Source organism: Eleutherodactylus coqui, chromosome 4 (assembly GCF_035609145.1).
Source record: "Eleutherodactylus coqui strain aEleCoq1 chromosome 4, aEleCoq1.hap1, whole genome shotgun sequence".
NCBI classification, from domain to species: Eukaryota; Metazoa; Chordata; class Amphibia; order Anura; family Eleutherodactylidae; genus Eleutherodactylus; species Eleutherodactylus coqui.
Genome location: NC_089840.1, coordinates 144,796,766 through 144,824,409, shown reverse-complemented (window position 1 = coordinate 144,824,409; position 27,644 = coordinate 144,796,766). Strand labels below are relative to the sequence as shown.

The 27,644-nt window shown below is 41.0% G+C and overlaps 1 protein-coding gene across 1 annotated transcript; it reads right to left on the bottom strand.

Annotated features, from left to right (window-relative positions):
- Positions 1–488: 488 nt before the first annotated feature.
- Positions 489–20,022, bottom strand: LOC136626539 (calcium/calmodulin-dependent protein kinase type 1D-like). The gene is made up of 12 exons (XM_066601593.1): positions 19,931–20,022; positions 13,108–13,236; positions 12,440–12,514; positions 10,435–10,573; positions 9,705–9,828; positions 8,858–8,933; positions 8,058–8,170; positions 7,205–7,283; positions 5,446–5,533; positions 3,209–4,317; positions 2,301–2,427; positions 489–587 (listed from the first exon to the last, which is right to left on the bottom strand). Exons 1-11 carry the CDS (start codon positions 20,020–20,022, stop codon positions 2,337–2,339), a joined length of 2,115 nt encoding a protein of 704 aa, XP_066457690.1. The 3' UTR covers positions 489–587; positions 2,301–2,336.
- Between the last annotated feature and the right edge of the window lie 7,622 nt (positions 20,023–27,644).

The following is a 27,644-nucleotide window of genomic DNA, read 5'->3' as shown; positions in this document are numbered from 1 at the left end:
GCTAGTCAGAAACCTCATTGTTATGCAGAAAACATATGGACTTTTCCGGGGTCTGAAAGACTTGGCCAAGCTCAATAGGCGGTTGGATTCTTGTAGAGCGCGCCTCTATGTGTCACATCCCGTTGTTACAGCTTTAGGTCAACCAACAGCTTTATGGATATGAAGCTGTAAAAGGCTCCTGATGGTTGCTAAAACTCACCAAAACGCTAACATTTAATGAAACCGATACAAAGTTACACCTGCAAACACACACTATACAAGGCGTTGTTGCCAGTGAGATTTACAATTGTACATCGATTGCCCAAGGAAGAGTCTTGATTGTACACATCGTTACAGTCCTCCTTGTAATGTCCATGAGGGCTTGTAGATGGGTCCCCAGCCTCGTCATGGCCATATGGCAGAGCTGATGATATCTCCTTGATGAGCGATCAGCTGCTGCGTAACAAAAACCACTGCTGTGTCCCTCGAAAAACACCTTTGTTATCCAGGCGATGTTCTCAAAGAGGAAATGAAAGAAAGCTTCCCAAGCTTCCCTCTGAAGCGTGATCAATGTTCGGCTTCAATACACAGTTGACTGCGTAGCCCTTCTGTGGAAAACCAAAGTGGATATTTTATTAGTTCTAGTATCCACCATTGTCATGTACGCTCATTTATAGAAACGTCAAAAATATAGTCACTTTACTTCTTCATTTACCACCAAACATGTAAACAGGCCATCCAATAGTAGATGAAAGCTGGGTAGTTTTTAATTGTTCGGGGTTTATTTACAAGGGTGATTTTCATGCGCTCACAAGATGGACAGAAATCGCACGTGAAAAGGAACCATTATGTTAAATGGATGTAATTACATGGTTGATTTTTGTCTCACAGCAATACTGCGAGCTAGAAAAATCGTAGCATGACCTATTTGTGGGCGATTCTCTTCAGGAATCGCCCATTATTTTCTATAGCAGCAAAAGAAAAAATTCACATCGCACTCGCATGTAAATGCGACATTCATGAGAGTGCAATTTTCTATTTTTACTATTGAAACAACATGCAATTTTCAGGCGTGTGAAAAAAGTGCATGCAGCGATATAATGCATTGCTCTCTCAAAATACATCGCACTTGTAGGAAAAATCGCAGGTTTAGGGTGACTACCCACTAGCGTTTTTTTCTGCTACACATTTGCTGCTATTTTTTCTTCCAATTGTCAATGGGACTTTCTAATGTTAAAAATGCAAAGTTGCATCGCGTTGCGGTTTTAACATAACGAAGTCCCATAGGCATCTGGAAAAAAAAACACACAGCGAATTTGCAGCGGAAAAAAAATGCTTGTGGGTAGTAACTAGGGATGAGCGAGCGTACTCGGAAAAGCACTACTCGCTCGAGTAATTTGCTTTATCCGAGTATCGCTGTGCTCGGGTCTGAAGATTCGGGTGCCGGCACGGAGCGGGGAGCTGCAGGGGAGAGCGGGGAGGAACGGAGGTAAGATCTTTCTCTCCCTCTCTCCTGCCCACTCTCCCCTGCTCCCCGCTGCGACTCACCTGTCAGCCGCAGCGGCACCCGAATCTTCAGGGACGAGCACAGCGATACTCGGATAAAGCAAATTACTCGAGCGAGTAGTGCTTTTCCGAGTACGCTCGCTCATCTCTAGTAGTAACCCTAAGGCCGGATTCACATAAGTGTATTTGCGTGCACATTTGTGTATCGGGCGTTGCATAAGTGCACGCACAACTGCGGTTTCTACTTTACTTTTTGAGCACACAAGTTGTGCCTAATTGTACGGGCAAAAAAACACACACCAATGCTCTAATTTGCATATGATTTTGTATTTGGCGCAGTCTCATGACCCGACAGCTGCCAGGATTTGGTATCCTAAATACACACTTCTCATTTGGAAGAGTTTAATCTATATTTAAAACACAAAAAGTTGCGCGTCAGGATTTCAGTAAAGCCGCCTTCACGAGTGGCGTATTACTTGCCGTCTTTCCACAGCAGCAAATACTCACCAAATCTGCAGGGGTCAAATCTGCCCCTAAATGGTGCAGATTTGGTTGCTTTTTAAAATTGTATTTCAAAGGTTGAATTCCGCAGCATAAATAGACATGCGGCAGATTTAGAATCTGCAGAAATTTTCCCCACCATGTGAAGATTCTTTAAATCCCCCCATATGACTTGTATCATAAACACTGCAGAATTTTACACACTGATTCTGTCAGGGTGAAAATCTGCGACATTTCTGCGGTGTGTGAAGACGACCATACTGTACGTGAGATGCGCAGTTCTGGTTACCATTGACCCTGCATATAATACTTACAATGAAATGCTGTAAGTCCAAGCATTGTTATGTTGGTCACATGAGGGAGCAGACCCCAGTCTGTCCGCTGCCGCAGTGCGTGTAGTTTGTGGTCTTCACTGGTCCGGTCACACCGTTCATGAAAGGCCTGCAAGGACAAGGATAATATACTGATATAATGCAGAATATAGTAAAATTAGTCATAGATGGAACAAAGTAGAACACAGGGCCATTTTCTCGTAAACATTCCTTTACGGGGTCCTCAGTTTTTACATAAACTTTGTTACAGTCGGTTTCATAAATAATACAGATTTCCTTATCTCATTAGCTAGCTATTCTATTTCATTATATATGTGGAAGAGGAAATCATTGGATGATATCTGTATGCATGATGCTGAGGGATGTTTCTTTGTAGAACTCTGTGTTCTCTGTAGAGTCCCCTATGACAGTGTCATGGACCGCGCCATGCAGCGGACTGTGCATCTAGCTTATCAATCCCTATAACAGCAGTTTATGGCTGTTATTTTGACCTTCCTTTACACAGCAGACTATAGATGAATTACCCCCTGTAATAGCAGTCGGTAAGTCTAGTCAGCACCAGCTGCTATAACAGAAGCCTGTGAATGTATTTTGGATGCTGCTTATAATAGCAGTTTGTTAACGTAGTCTGGACCACCGCCTATAACAGCAGTCTGTTCATATAGTCTGGACTGCATTGGGCAGCTTGATTGACATTTGCCAAACAACATCGGAATTGGTTGGTATGCTCTGCTGCCAGTTCACACTCGGCACATATGACTGTCTGGAGACAATGCAGTTCAACACGATCCCATGTGTGATTAAGTGGTTTCTTTTTTTTTTTTTGCGCAAAGTGTTGCCCTAATTTTTTTTAACAATTTATGCTAGTATTGCTGTTTTGCATTACTCACTGTTTCTTATGACTTTTCTTTGTCTGGCTAGTTTCTGAACATGAAATAGGTTTCCCCTTCTCATATGTTTCCACTGAAGTTCCATGAGTCACAAATAGGTTAGTAGGAACTGAAATTTTATCACTTTTCACAGTCCCGTTCGATAAGTCCAAAGGTCTGCACTGAGGGAGCTCCATGCACAAGATATCATAGTCCAGGTCTAACTTTTTTGGAGTGCTGTTCTTCTTTGATGTACTTTCCTGGACAGAGGACTGGGCATTGACCTTCTTAGTTGGGGTCTTTGAAAGACTAGCTTCTTGTGTGGAATGCTTTTGAGAGAGTGGACTTAGTCCTGCTTGTGGTGGAGGCTTCTGGGTGGTAATAGTTTTAAGACCTGTTGGTGACTTTTTGGGTGATGCATTGATTGAAGGTGTTTTCTGTAATGAATTGTGATGTGTTTCACTCTTAAACGTAGGTGGAGAGGGGAGATCGAGTGACTGAGAGATACCTTTGGGTTTTGGATTACTTTCTTTGACATCTTTTGAATTTGTATTAACAGTAGTAGCCTTGGAAGCTTGGTTGGCCTGATTCTTGGATTTTGTTTGTGAGTGTCCATCCTTCATAATACAAGCCTGAAATGTTTCACCAGACATTGGATGTACTGGGCTCGTTTGTGTTGCAGAATTCCGTGTTACACTTTTCACTGGTTTCTTAGAGTTCTGGACCTCAGGACTTGACTTGGGCGAAAGTTGACAATCTGATGTTTTTTGTCCACTTGGATTCCTTGGCGATGCATTGCTTTGCTGTGATTGATAGCTTTGATTCACTTGATTGGTATCTTTTGGGAGAGGGGCTTCCTTCAATGTTACTTTGTTCACATCAGGGTTATTTTCAACACTGACTGTATTACATACATTTACTGTCACTCTGCTAGGATGTAATGTGCTGCTTTCATGGGCGTTTACTTGCTCTTCACTGATGTTACAGGGAGTACTTGGTCTTGAGGCATTGCACACTTTGATAGTGGGTAATCCACTCTTTACGTCGCCGACAGATCCAAAGCTGTTCTGACCAGAATGCATGTGCATTTTCTTCATGTGGTTAACGACTGTTGCGGCATTAAATGCTTGCTGCAATAGAAAACAAAAATGTTCATATCGCACTTTTACTATTTACAAAGCAAGACTTAATAAGCAGACCTCTGTCGACACTGACATAATATTTTGAATTGCAAGAATTTAATTATTATATAAGCCTTCCAAAGTTCGAATCAGAAAGCAATCCTGTAAAGTTCATGTCTCCTAATGGGCAGATATGTTAATGGGATACACTCTAATCTATGAAATTGATTAATGCTCTTAGGCTATATGGTTTGTCTACTTCTATAATAGGGGTAAGAGGCTGAACTAGATGGACATTTGTCTTTTTTCAGCCTTACATACTATATTACTATGATTTTATTTGGATTGGGTCTCAATTTTTCTGTCACACTACTCCAAATGTAATATTTATTTTACCCATTTAGATAGTCATATATATTCCACAGCACTGTACGCAGATTGGGACCACTTATATTGGCCCTGTCCCAATGGGTTCTAAAATTCCAAATTCACTTATTTAGTATGTTTTTAGATTGTGCTAGGAAACTTGAGTACTTGGGGCAAACCGACGTGAAGATAAGATAAAAGTTCCAAGCAGATGTTAGGCTTAGTTGGATGTGAGCCCGATAATGCCCTGCAAGGCAGCAATGCTAACCACTGAGCCATGTATAGATATAGTGCTAAAAGGTCATTATGGAAACATATTATATACTGTGTTACTATTGAACTGCACGTATGAAATGTCTGCAGTAAGATTGTAAACCTCCTCTGCCTATTGGTTGCAATAGGCAGAATCTAATTCTTTAGTCATAGACAGATTTGGATTTCTGGATTGAAAAAACGGAGTTCTGAATGCTATAAAGAAATAGTACGAAATGACTCAGAACATAATTTTGTACCTAATTAAGAGTGAAGAAATGGTACGCTCAACCAAGGATGGATATTTGATCTAACGGATGCTTTCAGAAATTGTTGTCACCTTGCTATTCTATTCTCCATGACTACCAAGCAACAGGTTGTTATAAGGATTGTATTCTTATGTCATATCTGCAATCTTAAAAAGCTCTCTGCATTACACAATGATGAACGGCATTATTTTGACATTGCAGAATGTGGTTATGAAGGTAGCAAAAAGGATATCAAAATATCATAACTCACCCTCCATTTACTTTTAGCAAAGTTCTTCTTCATCTGCATGCTGACGGAGCGGTAGATGTCCCGGCGGAGGGCTGTATTACCAGCAATCCTGAAGGGAACACAAGTGTACTGTTAATGGAATGAAGAGCATAGTGGATACTGCTTTGGAATATGTTGGAGAAGAACTAATTATGAGGGCGCTGTGGTTGACTTGTCTGCAGGTGAAACATTGGATGCCAATATAAAAGCATGGGTAGGAATTTGTAGGCGAATACTTCAGAAGAAGGCTTGTGCATAGAAAAGTCTCATCTCTTCATGTTTTATTAAGTCTTTAGTGTTACTAATGAACCGCTGCTGCTATTTAGATCGAAACCCTCTTCTGTAAGCTAGAACTGGGCAGTGGATTCAGCTTGTCCGTCTATTTTATATGGTCATTTCAATCACTGGTATGTAACGCTACATTGTACCCTGCAGCAGCCACTGCATAAAAAACATGCCGCCAGGCACCGCTTCCCCAGGGAATAACAGCTAATTGCCAGGGCCGGGGAGGGGAGGCAATTCGAGAAGCCACCTTCTATTTAAGAAGGGGTTGTCTTTTTGACTTATGCTTGAAACTAACAACTTTTCTAATTCCTAAAGTTAAACATAAGAAAAAAAAATTACATGTGTGAACATATATTGGAGACCATTTCCAGACCCCTCCTTAGGTGTCAATTGGTGTTCAGGACTTTAGCATTTGATAAAAGGACCATTTCAATACATGTCTAAGCATGGACATGTTATTAGTAAGCCTCCATACGTAAAATGGTCTGTTGTCAGCGGACGCATTACCGCACATTTTCTGCTTTCAGAAAGCTATTTACAAGAAGTCTATTTATTAAATGCCTGTAATTCCCTCTGCCGAGCATGGGCTAATGAGATAATCATAGTTATTAGACACGACTATAACACTGAGGTCTTTCTAAATTGCTTTACTGTGTTTATTGGCTAATTTAGTCTGGAACTACTAGAGCAGGGTATTTAAAGAGAATCTGTCAAGAAAAATGGCAATGAACTACTACAACGTGTTGTAACCTAGGAAATGGTCCGTATTCGGCATTCTAATGCATCAACTCGGAAAAATTGTACTGGAGGGCTCTTGGATGCTTCATTACCATCCAGAGCACAGGCTGTTTTCAGGCTTACTGCAGGGGAGTGAAAGTGAGTTTAGAGATAATAAATACATCTATGGAACCTGTGTCTTGTCAATTATCCATTCATTGTAGAGTTCATTATGCTTTCTTATGGTGACAGATTGTCTTTAAAGGAGATGTGTCACCATTCCTGCTATGTCTGTTTTAGTACATTCCTGCATCCCCCATGAAATAACAATTCTGAACATAGTTTCTTAGGACTCTGAGTTCTGCCATTCCCCTATTACCTAAATTGACAATTGGGAGTCACAATTCCATTTGTCAACGTCTAACACTATCAGCACTGAATGGACAATGTGAGGGTATATGCACCCCCAACGGGTAACATGCAGTTATCAAGTCATACATTTTTATGAGCAATAACAGAGGAACAGCACAAGATGGTTACAGGAGGAGATGCTTCAGAATTGTTGCTTCATAGTGAATACAAGTACTCCATTTAGCAGGATAGTCATGTCATATGAGAGGTCTTTAATAATGAGTTCCTACTACTCATATATGAAGTGGCCACTTGGTTTCTTTCTAAGAGGTGTAAATCACAGTAAGATCATCCTGTACTACACAGAAGACATTGCCAAGTATCTCACCATGGATGTTTCAGGGCGCCTTCACAGTTGTATCGTTTCTTGGGATCCTTTTCCAGCATACAGTTGATAAAGTCTTTTGCTACAAGAAAATGTCCAAGACTACAGTTAGAACGTCAAAGCAATCAAACATAGCAAGGCAAGACTCAAGGCTGTTCAGTATAAGCCTAAACTCTTTTGCACATTTTATTTTTTATTTTTTTACCCCTTAGGTTAAAAATGCATTTACATTCTGAGTGTGCAGGGTTTATATGGAGCGGCAGCACAAGCAGATCCTTCTCCATACAGGGCTAGTGATGGCTGTCTGTGATAGCAGACCTCCACCAGCAACAGTCGCGATCAGCACTAACACTGATCACAGCTGTTAACCATCTAAATGCCCCTGTCATGTATATGCCTCAATCCTAGATCGGGGATTCCAAATGACCTTCTAGTGATATGATTGCAGGGTGCCATTCAGTTGCAATGGCAGCCGAGGTCCTTCTGAAGGCACCCAGGGCTTCCATGAATAAAAGCCTGTGGCATGTCTTCATAGTTTGCCTGTCAAAATGTGGTTTAATGTAATACTATGGTTATATTATACTGTATGAAAGAACAAATGATTGAAAGTTCAATCATGAAAAAGAAAAAAGTGCCACATCAGTAAGGAGTTAAATGTTTAACTGCATCCATATGTTGCATGTTGTTGTTGTCAGCCGTTTAGTCGTCACGACCCTCGACCCTAAAGGCACCCTCCCTCCATGTTTTTGGGTTTGCACTACTTCCTTCAGTTGTGTGATATTCATGCCAGTATCAGCTCTGACGGTATCTAGCCCAGTATCATATGTTGTAAACCGATCTAAAAAAATACACTTACCAGATATGGAAATGTCATCCCAAAATGGTGATTCAAACTCATACGATCCATCTTTTATTTTCTCAAACAGTTTAGATTCCGTTTCCTCGTAGAAGGGGGGGTATCCGCACAGCCTAGGAGTCACAATGAGGCAAATTTAGTCTCTGCATGTAATCCACATATAAACCTCATATGTATTCACTCTTGTCAATCATTTTCACATTTCCTGTTCCTTGCAATTAATTTGTCTTTTCCTTTCTGCGCTCTTCATACCTTGGCATTTCTTATTGTGTTTTGCTCCAGTGACCGACACAAAGCATTGTTGGTGAAGTCACCTCTAACATAGATAATACTGTTGTGTTACCCCAAGGCTGGGTCCTCACAGGGGGCAGATTTACAGCGGAATGACTGCAATGGACAGTAAGCTGTAGATCAGCAGCGGTAAACCCGCCTCCAATCCTGCAGCATTTAGTGTGGATTTTGAAGCAGGTTTTATTGTGTATTTATGTGTGGAATTCATAACTTCATTGAGAAGAGGTGAATTCTGTAGTGGAAATGTCGTTAAAATTAACATGCTGCAGAATTGAATTCCACCCATCAAGTCAGTTTCCATGCAGGTTTTGTGTCGGTTATTTCTGCAGCTTGTGGACAAGTTTGTCAAAATCTCATAGACTTTGCTGCTACTGTAAATGCTGCGGAATTTCCATGCGGGAGGGTCCACGTGGAAAGTCTGCGGCACATCTGCCTCTTCTGGACCCCCCCTTACATGGAGAACAAAACCAGAAATGCCTGTAAGAACATAGAGAGAATGCGTTACTTACAGGATATAAGTTATGACTCCAATAGACCAGCAGTCCACGGCTTTACTGTATGGCTTCTGTGCAAGGACTTCTGGAGCTAAAATTAAAATTTCCAAATAACATTTTACCTTATGACCACAAGTTGTACCCAGAAATATACATCTGGTATTCCAAAGTTCACCTAATTATATGAGTCTAAGGGTGCGTTCATACATTGCTGATGTGCTGCAGATTGTGTCATAGATTTTGGTGCAGATCTGCAGCAGATTTCACACATTTAGTTGAATTCAAATTAAAGGAGTGAAATCTGCACAAAAATCTGTGACAGAATATAAAGCAAGTTAACATCTTAATGGTCAGTTTGTGGACAGGGGGCCCCTCCCTCTCAGGTCAATGTTAATGTAGTGGGAGGGGCCAAAGTGACAAGGAATAATTACTCTTACAGGACAGTTGGAGGAAGGATGTAGGTCGTGGACCTCGCTGGGGTTGCCAGGAGAGGAAGGAGAAGCTGAGGCAATTCCCTGGAGGGTAACTGCAGATGCTCTTTCGGCAACCACTACTTGGACTAGAGAGGACAGGAGTCCCCGAGTCCAGGAAAGTTTATAACGGTGGAGAAGAAGCACAAGAATGGGACATGCAGTGATCTTTTAAACTGGGACTCCCAGTTGGATAGAAAAGTCGCTGATGTGACTGAATCTATTCAGATGAATGGGTTCTCTTCCTGTTGGAGTTCTTCTAGCCTCGGACACAGACAGAACTCGCATGGAATCCTTGCCCTTGTGAATAGACCCTCAGAGAGAGGGCATTATAACACCACCATATGTCTGCAGCTTCTTAAGTATATAGCAAGAATAACTATGACGCCTACCGACATATCCTGGAGTGCCGCAGGCGGTGGACATGATGCCGGTTTCCTCCATTTTAGAAAGACCAAAATCTGTTATCATAATCTTGGCGTTTTCTTCCGGGGTGAGGTACAGGAGATTCTCTGGCTGCAATACACAATGTACATCTTTATTGTACAGATGCAAACTAGTAGATGAAGAGAGAGCACTGTGTTTTATATGGCTTTTAACATGATGATTTATGTTCTTTCTGGACTTTTTGATTAGTCCATCACTTCAGTTTATTAAAAAAGTACAACTTAACATTTCAATGGAGCTTATTAAAGTGACCCTCCAGTTTTCAGACAAGATTCATTCCCAGGACTGGAGGAGAAGGGGGTTATGTTACCTGCAGTTGTTCTTGTCATCCTCTAGTACTAGATCTTGTTTTTGACCATCCAAGGTGGCTGCAGCAATTTTCTAACTACCTAATGCTCACTGTGCACTGCTATTTGATTGGCAAGTGCTGATCACATGATCAGTTCTGGTTACTCATAGAGCAGATAGAATGCATTGGTAGCCTAACACTATCAATGCACTGTGGGGATCAGGTAGCCATCTTGGAAGGCCAAAAATGGGACCTGAAACCGGCAGATTGAAGGGACAGCAGTGAAGAGCAACTGCAGGTATTGTGTCCTGAAACCAGAGAGTTGCTTTAACAATAGTTTGTACGGTAAGTCTGCTGTATGAATGTGTTATGTTCTCTGTTTTTACCTTTAAGTCCCTATGAACGATGCCGTTGTCATGAAGATACTTGACTGCTGAGAGAACCTGACGGATTACGTTACTGGCATCCTTCTCTGTGTACACGCCACGTTCTAATATACGATCAAAAAGTTCTCCTCCCGATACCCTAGGAGTGGCGAGAGGTGACATTTATGACACATTATATTACAACACCACATCAAACAACATTTGTTACATTGTCATAAGATAAATACAATATCATACCCAGAAAATGGACATTTTAGAACTTACATTATTACAACTTTTCCCTGCAACCAACAATCTGTAATGTGGCACTAGGTCCAAAGCTCTTGTTATACTGCTAATTTCCTTGCAGTCTGAATTGCCATGGATACAAATGGGGCTGATCTAAAGGCAGCGATTCATCTGAAGTGGCCATTGTTTATGAAGAACACTGGCGTTGGATCTAGGTCTCACGCACATATCCATATTTGGGATCTGCATTCATCAAGTGTGGAGCTATATTGTAAAGCTGTATTCACATAGGTGAGGGCAGAATCTCAAGCCAATACCACACATTTTAAAACCTGCGTTTTTGCCTGTAAGTGCTATGCTTTTTGCGGGAAAAATACACTATCTCCAAACATGCAATTTTCACCTCATGTTATTTTAATAAAATAAATAAAAATGTAATCACAATTGCATGAAAATTCCATGCAATTATTTTGTGATTTTTTAAATTTTTGCTACAATCGAAAAGAATGGGCGATATTGCCCCCAAAATACAACATGCTGCATTCTTTCCATCTCACAGCATCATTGCAAAAGAAAAATGTAAATACACTCATTGCAAATAATAACATGTATTTCCGTCCGAGCTTCGTGCGTCCCACAATGCACAAAACTTGCATGAGAATATTGGCTTTGTGAATACGGCCTGCGAGTACATTGAAATGCAGCAAATTTCTGCAACTTCCTGCGTCAGTTATTTCTCAGAATTGCTATAATTCTCTGAGTGGTTGGAATAATCTAACAAGTCTATCAATGAATATTGAAGAACAGAAGCTACAATCATCTTATCGGTTGAAGTGGTTATCAGCCATCATCATGTTGAGCTATGTAATGCTCTGTAAGATCCAGACCAGGCAGATTCACAGTGGGCTGGGCTGCTCAAGTAGTCAGTAGGCTGGCCCACCACCAGTTACCACTTCATTGCTCTGCCGCCGTGGTTCGCAACTGATGAAGCAAAGCAGCCAGATTCAGCCTACCACCATCTGCTGCTGCCCAACCTCCAGTCTGTCCTAGCTCAGTCCCCAGTATAACATTGTGCCGTGGATTGAGAAGGTCAACTGAACTCAGCTTTGACTGCTAACGCTCTGCAAGGCCACAGCCAGCATTAGGAAGATGCCGAGCCGGCCTTTGAGTCTGACGCTCTGTGTAGGTGGTACGTAGGGCTTGGTCCCTGGGAAACTAATATCAGAACCACTGCCTGAGCTGGTCTTGGCATGCATTCAGTCTTTGAAGTGGAGCCATGATCAGCACTTGATGAAGCTACAGAGAGTCACAGGATGCCTTCACCTTGCCTGCTGCAGACAGAGCTCTGCAGTGGGAGTTTGGGACTCAGGAGAGGTGGGGGGTCTTACATGGCCCCTGACAGACAACTTCATTGTATTGGACCTGTTTTAAATACCTCTGTGATCTTTTAACAGTCTGCTAACCACAGGACACCCTAAAACAGTAGATTCACCAAGGATGACCCTATACCACTGTGCCACCACTGCTGCCCCTATGGCAATGTGTTAGCCACAAAATACTCCAGAAGGTTGTGTTCACATGTATCGTATTTGATGTGAATTTCCCACAGCAAAAAATCTGCACCAAACCCTGCATGAAATTCTGCATCAAAATCTACATTGTTCTTGCAGATTTTAATGTGGATCCGCAGCTGATTTTACCCTTTCAATTGAAGGGGGTGAAGCCTGCTGCGGAACAGCATGAAAACTGCAGCAATGGTTTGCCGCTGATTACTTACAGCTGCATGACGAGGTAGAAGTGCGAGGAGCTCTCATAGATGTCTTCAAGCGTCACAATGTTGTCGTGTTTAATTCTGGTGAAAAAAAGACAAAATGTTTGTCCAGTTACTTTGATGCAACAGGCGGGGAAAGATGAAAAAGCAAACACTTTACGGGCAGATTTGTATTATGGATTCTGCTATCACCATCTGCGTGGACAATCTATGGTAAAACGCGGGCATTGAAAGGCATGCATTTTCGATTTTTCAATTCACATTCGTGTATATGACTTGCATATTCCGCGAGTGGTAGAAAAATCGCAGCATGGTCTATTTTGCTGAGTAATATGTGTTGACGGCCTCCATTGATGTCAATGGAGACCATCCGAGTTTAAGTTGCCCCTTCATTCTGCCAGATCCCCACCAGTTAAGGAGTGATAGCATAGTAGGGCAATATGTCCTGACTTGTAATGGTGAGAAAACCCCTTAAAAGCCATTTATGGAATTCTAGGATTCTCAAATTAATCATTAACTTTGCTGGGGTGATGTGATCTTAGTTCACCAGTCTTCAAGTGGAACATATTAAATTTATAAACAAGAGATTAAAGTGCATTTATTTTGAATCCTCCATAGACAGAAAGATATACAGTCATAATAAAAGGCAATTTTGGTACTTCTGATAATCTTACTTCTTTAGCACTGCAATTTCATTTTCCAAGCTCCGATCTCTTGAACTGTTCACTTTCTTTATACACTTCAATGCATAATGCTGTCCAGTGGGCCTGTGCTTTACCAGAAATACCTCCGAAAAGGCCCCCCTGCAGGAAAGAAGGGACAGAAGGCATCAACTCTACATTCCTTCTCAGATCAGAATATTTCTGCTTGCTCCATCTGTGTTATTTCATAACTAAGTATAATCCATATCCACAGTTCATCGCATCCTCATCAAAACAGCCTTTCGATTACATTCCTTAGGTACATTTCTAATACTTTTCTTCAAGGCTTTGAATGTTTTTTTCCATCTGGTCAGCTCCTTTATACAGTATATGTCCTATTAGGGGGTCTCCCACTCAGGACCCCTCATTGTCTAATATCAGCCAGTACAGAGAGCAGCTACAAAGAGGGGCTCCTACTCTTGTGGACACAAAGGGACCGTGTATTACATTACCTTTGATATGAATGGGCTAAAGAGTGATGAGAAATTATATAGAAGGTCTAGTGGCATTAACAGCTGAATGTCAGGGGTCCAAGCAGCCCCAGTATGGCGATCAGTTAGAGAGCCCTCTTAATGTCACATTGAAGATCCTCTGATCTCAAGGCAACACCTTACAGAGCAGAGGGAGAGGAGTAGATTAATATACAATTTTGTGGGAAAGAATTCAGAATAACTTGTATTTTATTGATCGGAATTTCTGCTCATTCAGGTCTTAGGAGTCCAGTGGGCGGTCCTATCAGTCATTGACAGCCTTCCCTGTATATGTGATCGTTGTTAATCACTGACTAAGACCAACCACTGGACTCCTTAGATCTGAATGAACCAGGATTTAGATCAATAAATTACAACTAATCAGGTTATACTGAATCTTTCCATGTGAAACAATGTATCAATCCCGTCGGCTATTCTCCACTATAACAAGCTATCCACAGATCGGACTGTATTTTCAATGTGACGAGTTCCCTTTAAATGTAACAATATGCAAGTACACATGGTGAGATGCTAACCTGCAGCGGGTGATGCTACTGGAATTGTAAGCCTAGTTGGTATACAATAGTTTTTGATAAACATTCAACGCTGCCCAACGCCTCCGCTACTAACAGGATTTAATGCTTGTTGTGTGAAAGAGAATTCAATTGGCTCTCACAAAGGAGCTTTGAATGTGGAAAATACAAGTACTTTGGGGTATTTGTTATCACACAACAGAAATCAGAGCTAATGAAGAACACAGCTGACATTACACTCTTCTTAACTGCAATAACATTAAAGACTCATTCAGGATCTATTTCTGTGAAGCATAAAAGGTGAGCGCGCCATTAATCCAGCCTTGGAGTTAGTCATTAACGTAACAAAGGAGCCATGTACTGCAAGACTAATCACAAGAGCCACAGCAAGTATGACTAAGGGCTCATTCATACCAGCTAATTGTGTACTTCAGTCCATAAATATGCAGCGCATATATGCACATAAAAGAATGCAAGAAATGCCATTGATTTCAATGAGCTATTTAGAATCATAGAAGGGTAGAGTTGGAAGGGACCTTCAGGGTCATCGCATCAACCCCCCTGCTCAGTGCAGGATTCACTAAATCATCCCAGACAGACGTCAGTCCAGCCTATGAAAACTTCCATTGAAGGAGAACTCACCACTTCCTGTTCCTGTGGCAATATGTTCCACTCACTGATCCCCTCACTGTCTAATATCAAATCTGTGTCTCCTCCCTTTCAGTTTCATCCCATTGCTTCTAGTCTTTCCTTGTGCAGACGACAATAGGGCTGATCCCTCTGCACTGTGACAGTAATAGGACATGCTGCGTTTTTATTTTCATGTGACCGACAATCTCTTGAAAAATATGCAGCTGTGAATGAATCCATTAATAACAGTGGGTTCTATTCACTGTGTATACCGCGTGTAAAAAATCTGTGTGTCACATGCGGCGTATTTACTTATAATACACTGATAGCACATCACATGTTGTGCAAAGATAGATGAGATGGATAACTCTAGTTGTACAACATAGACTGATGCCCAAGATTCTGGTAGACCAACATTAAAGGTGCAACAATAACCTCACATTATCCATAAAAATGGTCGTTGTATTTGTTGTGGATTGGCCCGAACAGCGCCTATGGGCTCACATTTGTGCCGGAGGCTTCGTTCTGAGTCATCTGCGCAGATCTGGCACAAAGTTCTGAACAGAATAGTGCAGCATGCTGTGAAATTTTGTCTCGGATGCCACAGGGCAAGCCTGCTGGACCCCATTATAGAAAGAGGAGTCCATTAGGTGCCATTAGGGTCCAGCATTTGCTGGATCCGGCTCTTGTGTTTTTATGGTCATTTGGTTGCTGGGATGGAGCTGAACGATAGAACCCAACAGTACTGGTGTGAACCTAACCTTAAACAGCTTTGGTAAGTATTGCAGTATAGACTGCAACCTCGGTCTTATCATCTAACATCACTACCTAGTCTCAATAATGCCTTTTGGCTCAGTGATCTTGAAACGTTGCAGCCGGTATATTGTGGTAAGTGTTCTCAGAAGAGCGCAGATTGTTGTAACATCGGTGAGGCCAACCAATTCTATGTTAATGTCAAAAGTTTGAGGAGAAGATTTTCAACAGGAAGATATAAATGTGATGTCTACTCAATAATAACTTCCTTCTCCATCATATATGCTGCGGCCACACACTCCTGTCATCTATAAGTCTGAACATTAGTTCTTTAAATGACTATGGTATTATGTAATGCTTTAAGCCTTCCCATACCCCTACTGGTTAATCTTGGTTGCTTCATTGGTATCCAGTACTTCTCTCCCTGATTAGCAACTACTAATCCCTACTAAATCCTTCGATGTCTTAACTTCTGATGATTTTAGATGGGGACGCAGAGACAAGAAGCCTATTAATATAATCAGGAACATCTTGTTCAGGGTTATCAATTGTGTCTCTAAGTACAATACTTAGCGAATTGTAGTGATAAAAATGATTCACCGCTTGTTAAAGTAATGTATATAATAGAATGCAAGCAGATTTGCTGTTATTCTCAGAAATGTGGATAAGAGGAGGTAGATAATCTTTAAATCAATCTACAGTATTTCTGTGTATTTATGCTGAAGGCGGGGGACAATTATGGGTTTTTAAAAAGTAAAGCCACATGGTGGTACATTTGATGACAATATAATGGTTGGGAGGGGGGGGGTATCTTTAAGGGACAAATTCTATTAACTCTTGGAGCTCCATATATTCATGTTTGCTATTATATAGTATGACTGTGGTATCTTTAGTGTATAGTACACCACTCATAAGATATCTGAGCTGTACTGAGATTTTAAGGGGTGTTCCAGGACTTTTTTTAAATTGCTAATCTATTCATAGAATAGGAAATCAATATCAGATTGGTAAGGGTTTGACGCCCAGAACCCTTGCTGTTTGTTGGAGCCACTGGAACTAGCACAGCTCTATACAGTGGCCTGAAATGGTATTACAAGCTCAGTCACTTGAATGGATATTTTAGAGGGCCATCAGGATCCTCCTCTATGAACCATCATGGGAGCCACTCTGTATGAATGTCTCCCATTCTGGCAGACTTGATCTGTCCTTGGACTACATGGATGAACATTTATATGAGTGGCTTCCGTGGAATACTACGCTTCCATTGTCACAATTTTCCTAGGCAAAACCCTTCTCAGGGGTGTCAGAAGCAGGACCCCCAATCACCTTGGCAGCCACATTTTGAATGGGGTTGTCTTTGATGAGACAACTCTTTTAAGAACATACTGAAGGGAAGAAGTTTAATGAGCCACATTTTCTTGGCACCCCTATGTTTCTAAAGGGCGGCCTACATTTTCGGTGATCCCTGTCTTTTTTATGGGATGATGGTGAACGTTTCACAAAAAGTGTTGTGATGACATTCTGGATTTAGTTTGCATTGCTTGCATAGTTCTAATATATTCTTCAGCACTGTCTACAAGTTATTGGAAAAACTATTTGAATAGATTTCCCTTTTTGTACCTCAGTAAGAGTAGCAGACAACACTTCTAAGTGTATTATTAAAAAGCCTGCAGTGCTGTATGTGCTCTATATCTGCACTGGTAGGAAAAAGTACTGTGTAACATAAGAGAGATTTCCCTATGGACAGAGGTAATTGAAATAGTGGAAAGCTGTAGAAAAGCAATCGTATGCAAGACCAAAACATGACCACAATGTAAGAAGAAGATTAAATGAGGCGGCAGCAAATCCATTCACTGCAATAGAGCAAGACATTCCCAATCTTGGCTCTACCGCTCTGGGATGCGTCATATAACATTATATACGCTTCATTTTCTTAATTGACACATAAATGTTTTATTACCCAAACTTCACAATTCAGGGTTTAGAGGAGTATTTTTAGTTTCTGACCTAAAACCAAAACACGATCACAAAGTAATGATGCTGTCTATTCTCTTTCATATGTTATGAGAGAGTGTTTGTTCGAATCTAAGGCTGTTTTCACACCGGCGTTATCTCTGCTCCATTTTTGGAGAAGAGAAACTGAAATTAACTGTGTTATGTCTAGTGCAGGCCCTGATGGGATGGTTGGTGCAGGGCCTGACGGGATAGTGCATGGCTTGGTGCACGTCGTCTGTCTTTGTGACTCATTGTCACGCACTGACTCTCAGGTCTTGCTTTAGACATCTCAAAAATGTAACTAAAATGCCGGATGGTGTCATAAAAAGAACTTTACCCTATATGTGAGATATAGAGCATTTGGGTTAAGTCTCAATCTACAGCAACATTTTCCCACTTGGGTTGTTGAAGGCCTTCATTGAAGGATACATAGAATGCTTTTCCGAATTTGTATCAAACCAGTATGAAAAAGGTTAAAGTCCGGCTTTGAGGGTGATTTACCGTGAGCCAATTCAGTAAATCATGTTACACAAGGAAGAGTTACGCAAGAGATATTTAGCATCTGTAGACCTGGATTGCCCACGCAAAGCCTTATCAACAAATTATCTTGATTCCCCCTGTCCTACTTTCCGACAGCCATTCATGTAAGTGCAGATTCTCTTTCCTCCACTTTAATTTTCTAACCAGAAATAAAGATATCAAGTTACTGTATATCTTCAATAGTACAAAAGCTGATTGAAAAATTTAATCTACGAGTTCTCTGAATGGGCAATGAGATTTGGCTTAAATTTGCAAATAGACAAAATCTGTAGTCAAAATCTGACATTTAACAATGTATTTGCTGCCTGCATTAGTTCGACATTACCAAGGTGTAAATAGGGAGGTAATGTGGAAGCGAAAAAGGAAAATAAGTAGCAATCTTTTGCTCCATATGTTACACAGATGAAGACATAATGCAGGCGGCATAATAATCTAGCTGTATGGCTGCTAAAATCAGGAAGAACTACAGTAGATATGCTAATGGAGGTAGATAGGGGAAAGCATTTACTGTGCGCCAGCTGTTGATGTTAGGGCCATAGGTTTGTATATTGTAGAAATAGCAATTCGTAGATCTATACTTTTATAAGGACTGCCAGCTTTAGAAGATGGATTGCTATGACTAAGGGCTCCTTTATACGGGCGTATGCATTTTTGATTTGTGCGTGTATCAGTTCATTTTAATGTACTTTTTGTGCACGCAGGGCATGTTCATTTGCACACAGCAGACGAACACTGATTTAAATAGCTAGATGTATTCTTTTCTTCATTGAATTGCGCATTTGCACACCTCTCATAGACTTCTATGGGGACCATTGGTACGCAAGTGCGTACAAAAATAGAGCAGACCCTATTTTTTTGCATGCGTGGAAAATGTGCGTGCAAAAACGTAAAAATATCAATGGGTTATATACCCCACATTTATATCGCCTTCTTTGGACATTTGTATGTCTGGGGAAGATTCATCTGCAGATTTTAACCCAGAGGACACGTGTTTATTTAAGGACCTTTCACACTGGACTAATTTCGATGCACTGCAAGCCGCGACAAATTCCACATCAAAATCCAGAGACTATTTGAAGATTTTGATGCGGAACTAAAAATGGCTTAAAACCTGCCTGCAATTCTGCTGACAATCATGTTTGCAAAAGGGTGTAGTTTAAAATGTGACACTGTTTTCTTCTGCAGTTTCTACTTATCACTTTATATAGATAGTGCAGTCTAAGGGCTGAAAGACATGGGCTTGTATTTGTCCTGCTGTGATTCTTTGCATTAGTCATGAGAAGTGAGATTTTTTTGATCTGCATGAATTTGGAATTTTGACCCCTCATTGGATTCCAAGTCCGTTGAATGCACATAACCATGTGAGAGCAATCTTCGAGCGAACACTTACAGCACTGAGTGTTCCATTGAAGGCCAAACCAGCGAGAGACTCAGCAGTGAGGGCATCTTTGAAGACTGTACATTTGAGGAACCAATGAGCCTTAAGTGGGAGGACAAAATGTCCAACAAAAAGCAGGAGCCAACCAGTGTTTGGTTGAAGGCACACACAGAACAAGCGCACACCTCCCTGCAAAGTCGATGTCTAGTCGTTGAAGGACAACAAATACCTCTTTACACCAGACAATAATTAATCAACAAGTTATCTTAAGCCATCAGTCCAGCTTCACTGCTGGACCTCCAGATGAGACTTAGGCTGGATTTACTTGGGCTAGCGCAATTTTGGTCCGAGAAACTCAAAACTTTGTGATTACTACTGTTATTAGCTCAGATGATATTTGAATACTCTGAAAGTTCATAAAGGAAGCCAAAGGCAAGAACAGAATTGGCACAAATTAACGCAAATATACTGTAGAAGGAATAGATTGCATTACTTACGATCCAAGAACTTCCATAAATACAAAGGTTTCTCGTATGTTGTTAGTTTGTTTCTTCCAGATGCAAGCGTTCTCCTCCTCTTTGCGGCTCATTTTGTCTATAGTGGAGACGGTGAATTCTGTAAATGTAAGACGAGTTGATGTCAGAAGTACTACCAACAGCAAGAAACAAATAATATACCAATAAACTCTACGTTGTATAAAAATTCTTTGCTACCGGAACCTTCCACTGTGTGTATGTATGTATATATGTATTTTATTTCCTGTGCCTCTTGCTGAACAGTGAGGAGAGGGATCCCTGCTCAGTAACAGATCAAAAATGCACTGCTAGATTAAATTGGCAATACATATAATTGTCAGCAAGTGCCACTAATGCTGACAGGATCCAAAAACCTGAATGTGTATGGAGGCAATATAGTACTATGTCTGATACTTTGTTCTGCTAGAGGGAAAGGGAGCCAATCCCACCCCTAGAAGGACTATATATATCTACACGCACACACACACACACACACACACAACATACATATACATACTCATTGTCAGTAAAATTCCCTGAATCTAATGAAACTTTCTCTGTGTGATTGTGATGTTGATATAAGTAAGTGGATAAAAGGATAATTTATTATGGGAACCTGACTCTTGAAGAGAGGATCTAGAGCCCTGTTGTACCACCTCTAGCTTGGACATTAGATGTGACACGAGTGGACATGGAGGCTCTAGTACCCTGTTATACCACCTCTAGCTTTGATATAAGATGTGATACAGACATGGAGGCTCTAGTACCCTGCTGTACCACCTCTAGCTTGGATACAAGATGTGATACAGGTGGGCATGGATGCTCTAGTACCCTGTTGTACCACCTATAGCTTGGATATAAAATGTGATACAGGTGGGCATGGAGGCTCTAGTACCCTGTTGTACCGCCTCTAGCTTGGATACAAGATGTGATATGGGCGGGCATGGAGGCTCTAGTACCCTGTTGTACCGCCTCTAGCTTGGATATAAGATGTGAAACAGGTGGGCATGGAGGCTCTAGTACCCTGTTGTACTGCCACTAGCTTGGATATAAGATGTAATATGGGCGGGCATGGAGGCATATAGATGTGGCCTGTCTTTGAATGGACAATAATACAGTTGGAGCTGTTTGCACATGTCAGATGATCAAACGATCCTCTCTACTGGTGGTTTGTCCCTCACACATCCACTGGTCCCAACACCACCATGCCGAGTTTTGTAGCAAAACGACAACTCCTTTTAGAGGCTTGACTTTTTTTGTAATATATAAAAACTTTTGTATTGTACCATGCAAACTTGAGTATCTGGAAAGCACTTGAGGGAAATAGGAGATAAGTACCCCTAGCTGGTGGAGGCTGTGGGAAAATGCTCCTTTCATCCTACTTAGAAAATCCAAGCTTTATCTTCGAGACCTACAGCATATTATAAGTCTCTTTACAGAAAGCATGAGTACTTTTCATTCTAGCACATTTAGAGAGTTAGAAAAATTGAAAAATAGGGTAAGAATAAACCCTTTTATTGTGCTGAAATTGTGTCAAAATGAAGCGTATTTGACTGCAATGTGTGGGATTGCAAAAGATGATTAAAATAACATATACATGATATAATGGCAGGCTGCATTCTGCCATAACAATTTCTATATATTTAGCATTCAGCAGCCATGGTAATTTGTACTTAAAACAAAATTGACTTACCAACTGGGGAAAATGCAGCCAACTTGGCACTTGGCATTTTAGCTGCTGTAGGAGCCAGTCTGAAAGAAATAGAACAAACTGATTAGGACTTGATTGATAGGACTTTCTTATGGGAATAGTCTGAGCGGGACAGAAGTACACAGATGTGAGCTAAATGAGTGGGAAATAGGATTCAATGGAAAGAATATTAAATAAAAACAGACGACTGTAGTTCGGAGACACTGAATGCGATTTATTTGATCGACAATCTCATATGAGCATATAAAGGTCATGTGCATGCTCCCGTAATATGGACGGGTGTGCTTGCCCAACCATGACTCTACTGACCTGAACTCAGAGTATTATCGATCCCTATGGTACTCTGAGATGGGTCAGTAGACCCGCAATTAGGTCAGGACATTCATCTGTCTTATGGGCACATATATATGCTTGCAATATGCTCATGTGAAACTGGCCTAAAACTGTGAAGGGTAAGTTGATATTTAGAAATATATCACCAAGACACAATTATTAACGGTCTGTAACACACCAGTGTCAAGCAATGATAGCTATGCTGGATCTCTATAACTGCCATCAATACTACTAGATAGGCCTCTATTAACACCAATGGAACCACCAAACACGTGTTGAGTAGAATACTTTGCTGTTTCACCCCTGGTTTAACCCCATTTTCTCGTAAAGAATGATGTATCGTAGAAGTTGCTCTATTTTAATGGGGACAATCGCATTGACCATGCGTGGGTGGCCGTCATGGCTCTATCATTAATAACATCACTGAACAGTAACTTCATCTTTTTTGGGGGGATCCTTGATCTATAACAATAAATGAGTGACAAAATTATAACCACAAGGTTTCTTCTTTTTTGGGGTACCTAAAATAGGGATCACATGGAACAGATTATTGGGGGGGGGGGGGGGTGGAGGGCATAATATTTAGTCATTGTTCTATACTGAAATGAAACTTTATGTCTGCAAAGATCCAAACTGTCCAAATACCTCATAGGTTTTTTTGCTTTTTCAGGCTTTACACTGCAGTAACAATGACAACATGTGTGATCTAGATATAAATTACATATATTTGATATGCAGGTTGAGACACTTGCATGATAGGAAAGTCCCTGAAGTACAGTATATTTACATTACTTGTAGGGCAAAAAAAAGATATCTGTCCATCCAGTTCCAGTTGTCTTTAATGTTGATCCAGAGGAAGGCAGAAAACTCTTTGAGATACTATGGAAGCCAATATTCCTCATTTTCGGAAAAAAATGTCTTCCTGACTTTGATAATAGGAACCATTCCCTGTAACTGCCAGAGTGAGGGATGATAGAGGCGGCAATAGACAGGCAATTCAATTCCCACAACTAGTGTCTGCATGGTCAGCTGATTACACGTGTGACTTAACCCCTAAGGGTAGTTTTAGATGGACCAATTATCGTTCAAAAAATCGTTCAAACGAGCAAAAGTATGATAATCATTCAGTCTAAACATGTGCTAGCTACCGAATAATGAACCACAACTGTTCGCTCTTCACTCTGCAGGCATGAAAATGATCATTGGCTCGTTCACTTATCGTTGGGTTTAAGCAGCGCTCGTTCAGTTCTTCTCAGTCACTTATACAACAAATGTGAAAGACTGAATGATACTGATTACTGAACAATTCTTGTTTAAACGAGCCAACGATGTATCTGTCTAAACACGCTGCCTGAGAGCGAGCCAACTCTGACATTGTTCGTTCAAACGATAAGTCGGCAAGTCTAAAAGGGCCCTTAGTGATGAGCCTATAATTTTCATTGTGTCATTACAAGAGCCATAACTCATTGACAGCCGTAAGGTTTCCATCACGCCTTGGCATTTTACCAGACAGAATAGTGGAGCATATTGCGCTATTTTGTCCAGCTTTTTGTGTCCGATCTATGCTGGAGGCTCCGTACTGAGCCCTAATGGAGATGTTAACAGGTAATGTAATACTACTAATGTAAGCCTGTTGTGAAATAAAAAGGTTAAAGCAGAAGCGCATGTCTCAGAGCCGTATAACAAGCCCCAGGGGAGCTATAATGGCCGTTGTATTCATTGTCAGAGATGGAAATGACTATGGCTGAATACAATATAAAGAGACGTCAGGCGGGAGAAGAGCTCAGCTTTAGATTTTCAGTAAGTAATCTCTAAATTCACCCCACAGAAGATGTAACGGGAGTTTTCTGCATACAATGCCAGGAATAAAATCCTTGCCTTACATATATGGTGATTACCGCTAATAGAGGAAACCCTCCCATGTAACATACTGAAAGTCTCTTCTTAGTCGCCTCTTCTTTCTCTAAGAGATTTTTCACACGGGACGGAATTAGTCCACGTGGCCATTTCTGTGTCACAATGTTATCCTATGGGACTTGAATTTCGCACCTGTTAAAATCCGCACATCATTTACTCACAAACGGAAAGATTAAATTTCGCAACGGAAAAGCTTTCTGTCGCAAGATTAAGGACGTCTTGTGGAATTGTTGCTGCAGATTTCTAACATACAGCAAATGGAATTCCACAATTAAAGTCTACGGAAAAAAACCCACAATTCTGCAAGATGTCCCACAGAACACATTCTGTAGTTAAAGACCCCACGAAATTTGCCCTAGTTGAAAACAACACTGCCCCCAGCGGCCTGCTCCATGCCCTGGGAAAGGTCCCTACACATTGACAAGGCACCATCTGCTGCTACTTGTCTGTATCATGTGTGGCTCTATCAGCTTCAAGGAAGAATCACTGCTGACCACAACAAAATACGCTGTGGTATATTCCTCCATAAGGAAGAATCCCCACCAAAGTCTTCACAACTAACAAGAAAATTTTGACGCATGTTTGAAAATGCCTGAACTCTGCCAGCAACCCCGCGTCAAAATCTGCATTTCGACACGTGGGTTTTTGTGTATTTTTTTTATAGCAGAATACTCCGAAGTCTCTTGTGGGATATTCTGTTACCATGCCTGTGATATAGGAAACCATTGAAAGAAGAGGGAGGGACGCCATCATGACTTATGGATGGGGAATGTCAGTGGAGCGCATGCATCGACATTCTGTACAGCAGTTATTTGGTTAAAAAAAGCAAATAGAATTAGTAATTGTATATGGTCAATAATTAGTAACCATATACAACCACAAATTCTATTTTCTTTTTTAAACTAATAACTGCTGTACAGAATGTCGATGCATGCGCTCCACTAACACCCAAATTATAATTTGGGCTTAACCGTGTCCTGCAGTTCTCACCCTGCAGCTCTGGGAGAAACAGTATGAGTATGTATAGTATCTCCATGGTCTTCAATGTATGGCCTAACACGACACCAACACTCTACTACACTCTGCACGGTGACGACTCTACTACACACCAAGACAAGAATGTCTCTTACCTGACATATTAAAGCTAGATAGAGAAAACGGACAACTATCAGCCAATAATTCCAGACGTCCCGCAGTGTCCGATATATTTACACAAGCACAAAAGAAACAGCCACAACAATGATTCTGAGTATATATCAACTAGCATCATCGCCTCCGAGATGCAACGCGGTACAATAATATAAAATGACGAAGGCAGAACACATTAATAGCTCGGAAAACAGCATAAAATGGTAAAGACACGAAAGTTCATTTATAAAGAGAACTCCTACATGTTCACACGTTAATAGTGTGAACGCGTTGGACATGTCAGGAATAGTTCCTACAGGATGTAATCCAGAAGTCTACGGTCCTCCAGAAGAGATGCTTATTCTTCTAAAGGTGCGCCAGCTCCTCTGCGCTGCTGATCAGTTCCTCTCAATGAAATAACCAATAACTGTTGTCCTTACAAAGACCCATATATGATGAATGCAACCCGTAAGTCACCTCGTTCCATTCAGAAATAACATGTCACCATTTAATCATTAAGTATATTAACAGTGGCTCCTGTTCGCATTTTGTTATGGGCTGAACAAATTGTAGGGCTCGTTTAAAAATTGAAGCCCCTAAATCTATAAACCTTCCATTCACTTGGGTCTAAAAACAGCATTTTTTTACTTAAATAACTGGTTCTTTCCACTCCTATGCACTTTGATGGAGAGTCACCTGAGCATGCATGGCTACTTCTCCATCGAGAACTTCTTGAGATCGCTAGAAGTCTGAGGGACCCTTCACATGGGACAGAATATTCCTCAGCAGTGTTACAGAAAATGTCGTCCCCAAATTCGGCACCAAAATCCCCATGACTAGCTACTGATTTTGATGCAGAATTGCTGTTAGCACTATGGATTTTGTGCTGAATTTTCTGCAGGAGGATAAATTCTTGAAAGTTGATGTGAAATATTCCGTCCCATGTGAAAGGTTTCTTATTACTGGTCCAACTTTGATGATGCTTGACTTATAAAAGTATATTAAAGTATCTTCTGCTACTTCTTTAAATTAAAACACAAATTTTGTGAGAGTAGTTTGAAAGATACATTAGAGAAACTCTGACACCCTCAGAAGATAATTATGATTGTAATGATTTGTCATACAAGACAACCAATAATGAGCTCAATACACCCAAACAATTAGATAAATAATCAAGAGAAGCAATTCCGTAACATAGTTAGCTTTTCTATAATGATAACTAAGAGCTATAGTATCATGGAGGCATAAATTATACATCTGACTGGTTGATGTGCGGCAGAACAAACATGCCGAGTCCATCTACCTATTTTATGTAGATGGTCAAGAATATACAAAATTATTTACGAGTCACCCTTTGGTTTTTGAGACATTCTGCAAATCATGATATATATCAGGCAGCAAAATAGTCAATGGAAATAGACATAGACTACAAGCAGGTGAGGGGTATAAAACAATTCCTACCTGGAACTTGGAGACACGAGTTGCTCTTCTACTGCCCGAACACAATACTGACCTAATGTTCCTCAGGCAAGGCTTGCTGGAGAAGCTAATGAGAGGAGTGTCCTACAGGATTATGCCATGAAGCAGGGACCAGACAGACACGTGTGATCTTAACATACAAAGCTGTACAATGTAAATCTCCTTACTGTAGGTGTCCATCACCGTGTGCTGGGAGAGGACCAGAAGGTCAATGAATCCGACCTTATCTGGGCTGAGAGGCAGCGCTCTCGTTTCCGCTCTTTCGGCACAGTAGACGCTGCCTACATCTCTGCTTTGTGTAATCTGCCAGAGAACATAATTATAAGAGTGGAATATGAATTCCTATGTTGACCTTGTCATCACCATGGCAGCGATCATGGAATATAGGCATGTTGTTTCCAGAAATGTAGAAAAAAATTCTTACAGTCTGAAACGTAATGTCTCCATGCGTGGACAGAGGATGGAGGTGATACAACAGGTCAACTAGGACTTAGAAGAAACCGCATTCTCAGAATTTTTATTAATAAAGAGTGGAGGTCCCTGCTGGTTCTAGCAGCTTAAGGGACCTTTCACACGGGACGCAATTGTTCGCAGGATACAGCGCAAATTCAGATTTTGTTGCATTTTTAACTGCAGAATGCGTTCTATGGAACGTCTTGTAGAATTTATAGAATTTTTTTTACCACAGACTTTAATTGTGAACTTATATTGCCTATATGTATAGGACTTATTTCACAGGGGGGACTTGGATATCACCAATTCCCCCCAATTCCAGTCAACTGATAAAGGTTACTCAGAAGGTCATAGGAGTCTTTTCCAGTCATTTAATCTATATTATAAAAAATGTACAAATAAGGCCTCCTGCACACGGGCAGAAATTTCGCAGCGGGATTTCCCGTAGAATTTTCACCCGTGCCCGCTGCCATAGGATTGCATTAGATAATGCAATCCTATGCAGACAGCCGCGATTCGACCGCGTGAAAACTCGTGCGGCAAACAAATGCCGACATGTCCTTTTTCTGTGCGAGTCTCGCAGAGGCCTGCACAGAAACGTCACGGCTGACGCGTCGGCTCTGCACTGCACATGCGCGGCTGTGCGCCAGCCAGCGCATCGCAGTGCAGAGAGAG

Excerpts from the sequence above, each read along its gene's own strand:
- LOC136626539 (XM_066601593.1), bottom strand. The coding sequence starts at position 20,022 with ATGAGCCGCAAAGAGGAGGAGAACGCTTGCATCTGGAAGAAACAAACT. Across the intron at positions 9,829-10,434 it reads TCGTTCATAGGGACTTAAAG|CCAGAGAATCTCCTGTACCT; the intron begins GTAAAAACAGAG and ends TGTGTATTGCAG. Across the intron at positions 8,171-8,857 it reads GGAGTCATAACTTATATCCT|GCTGTGCGGATACCCCCCCT; the intron begins GTAAGTAACGCA and ends TGTGACTCCTAG.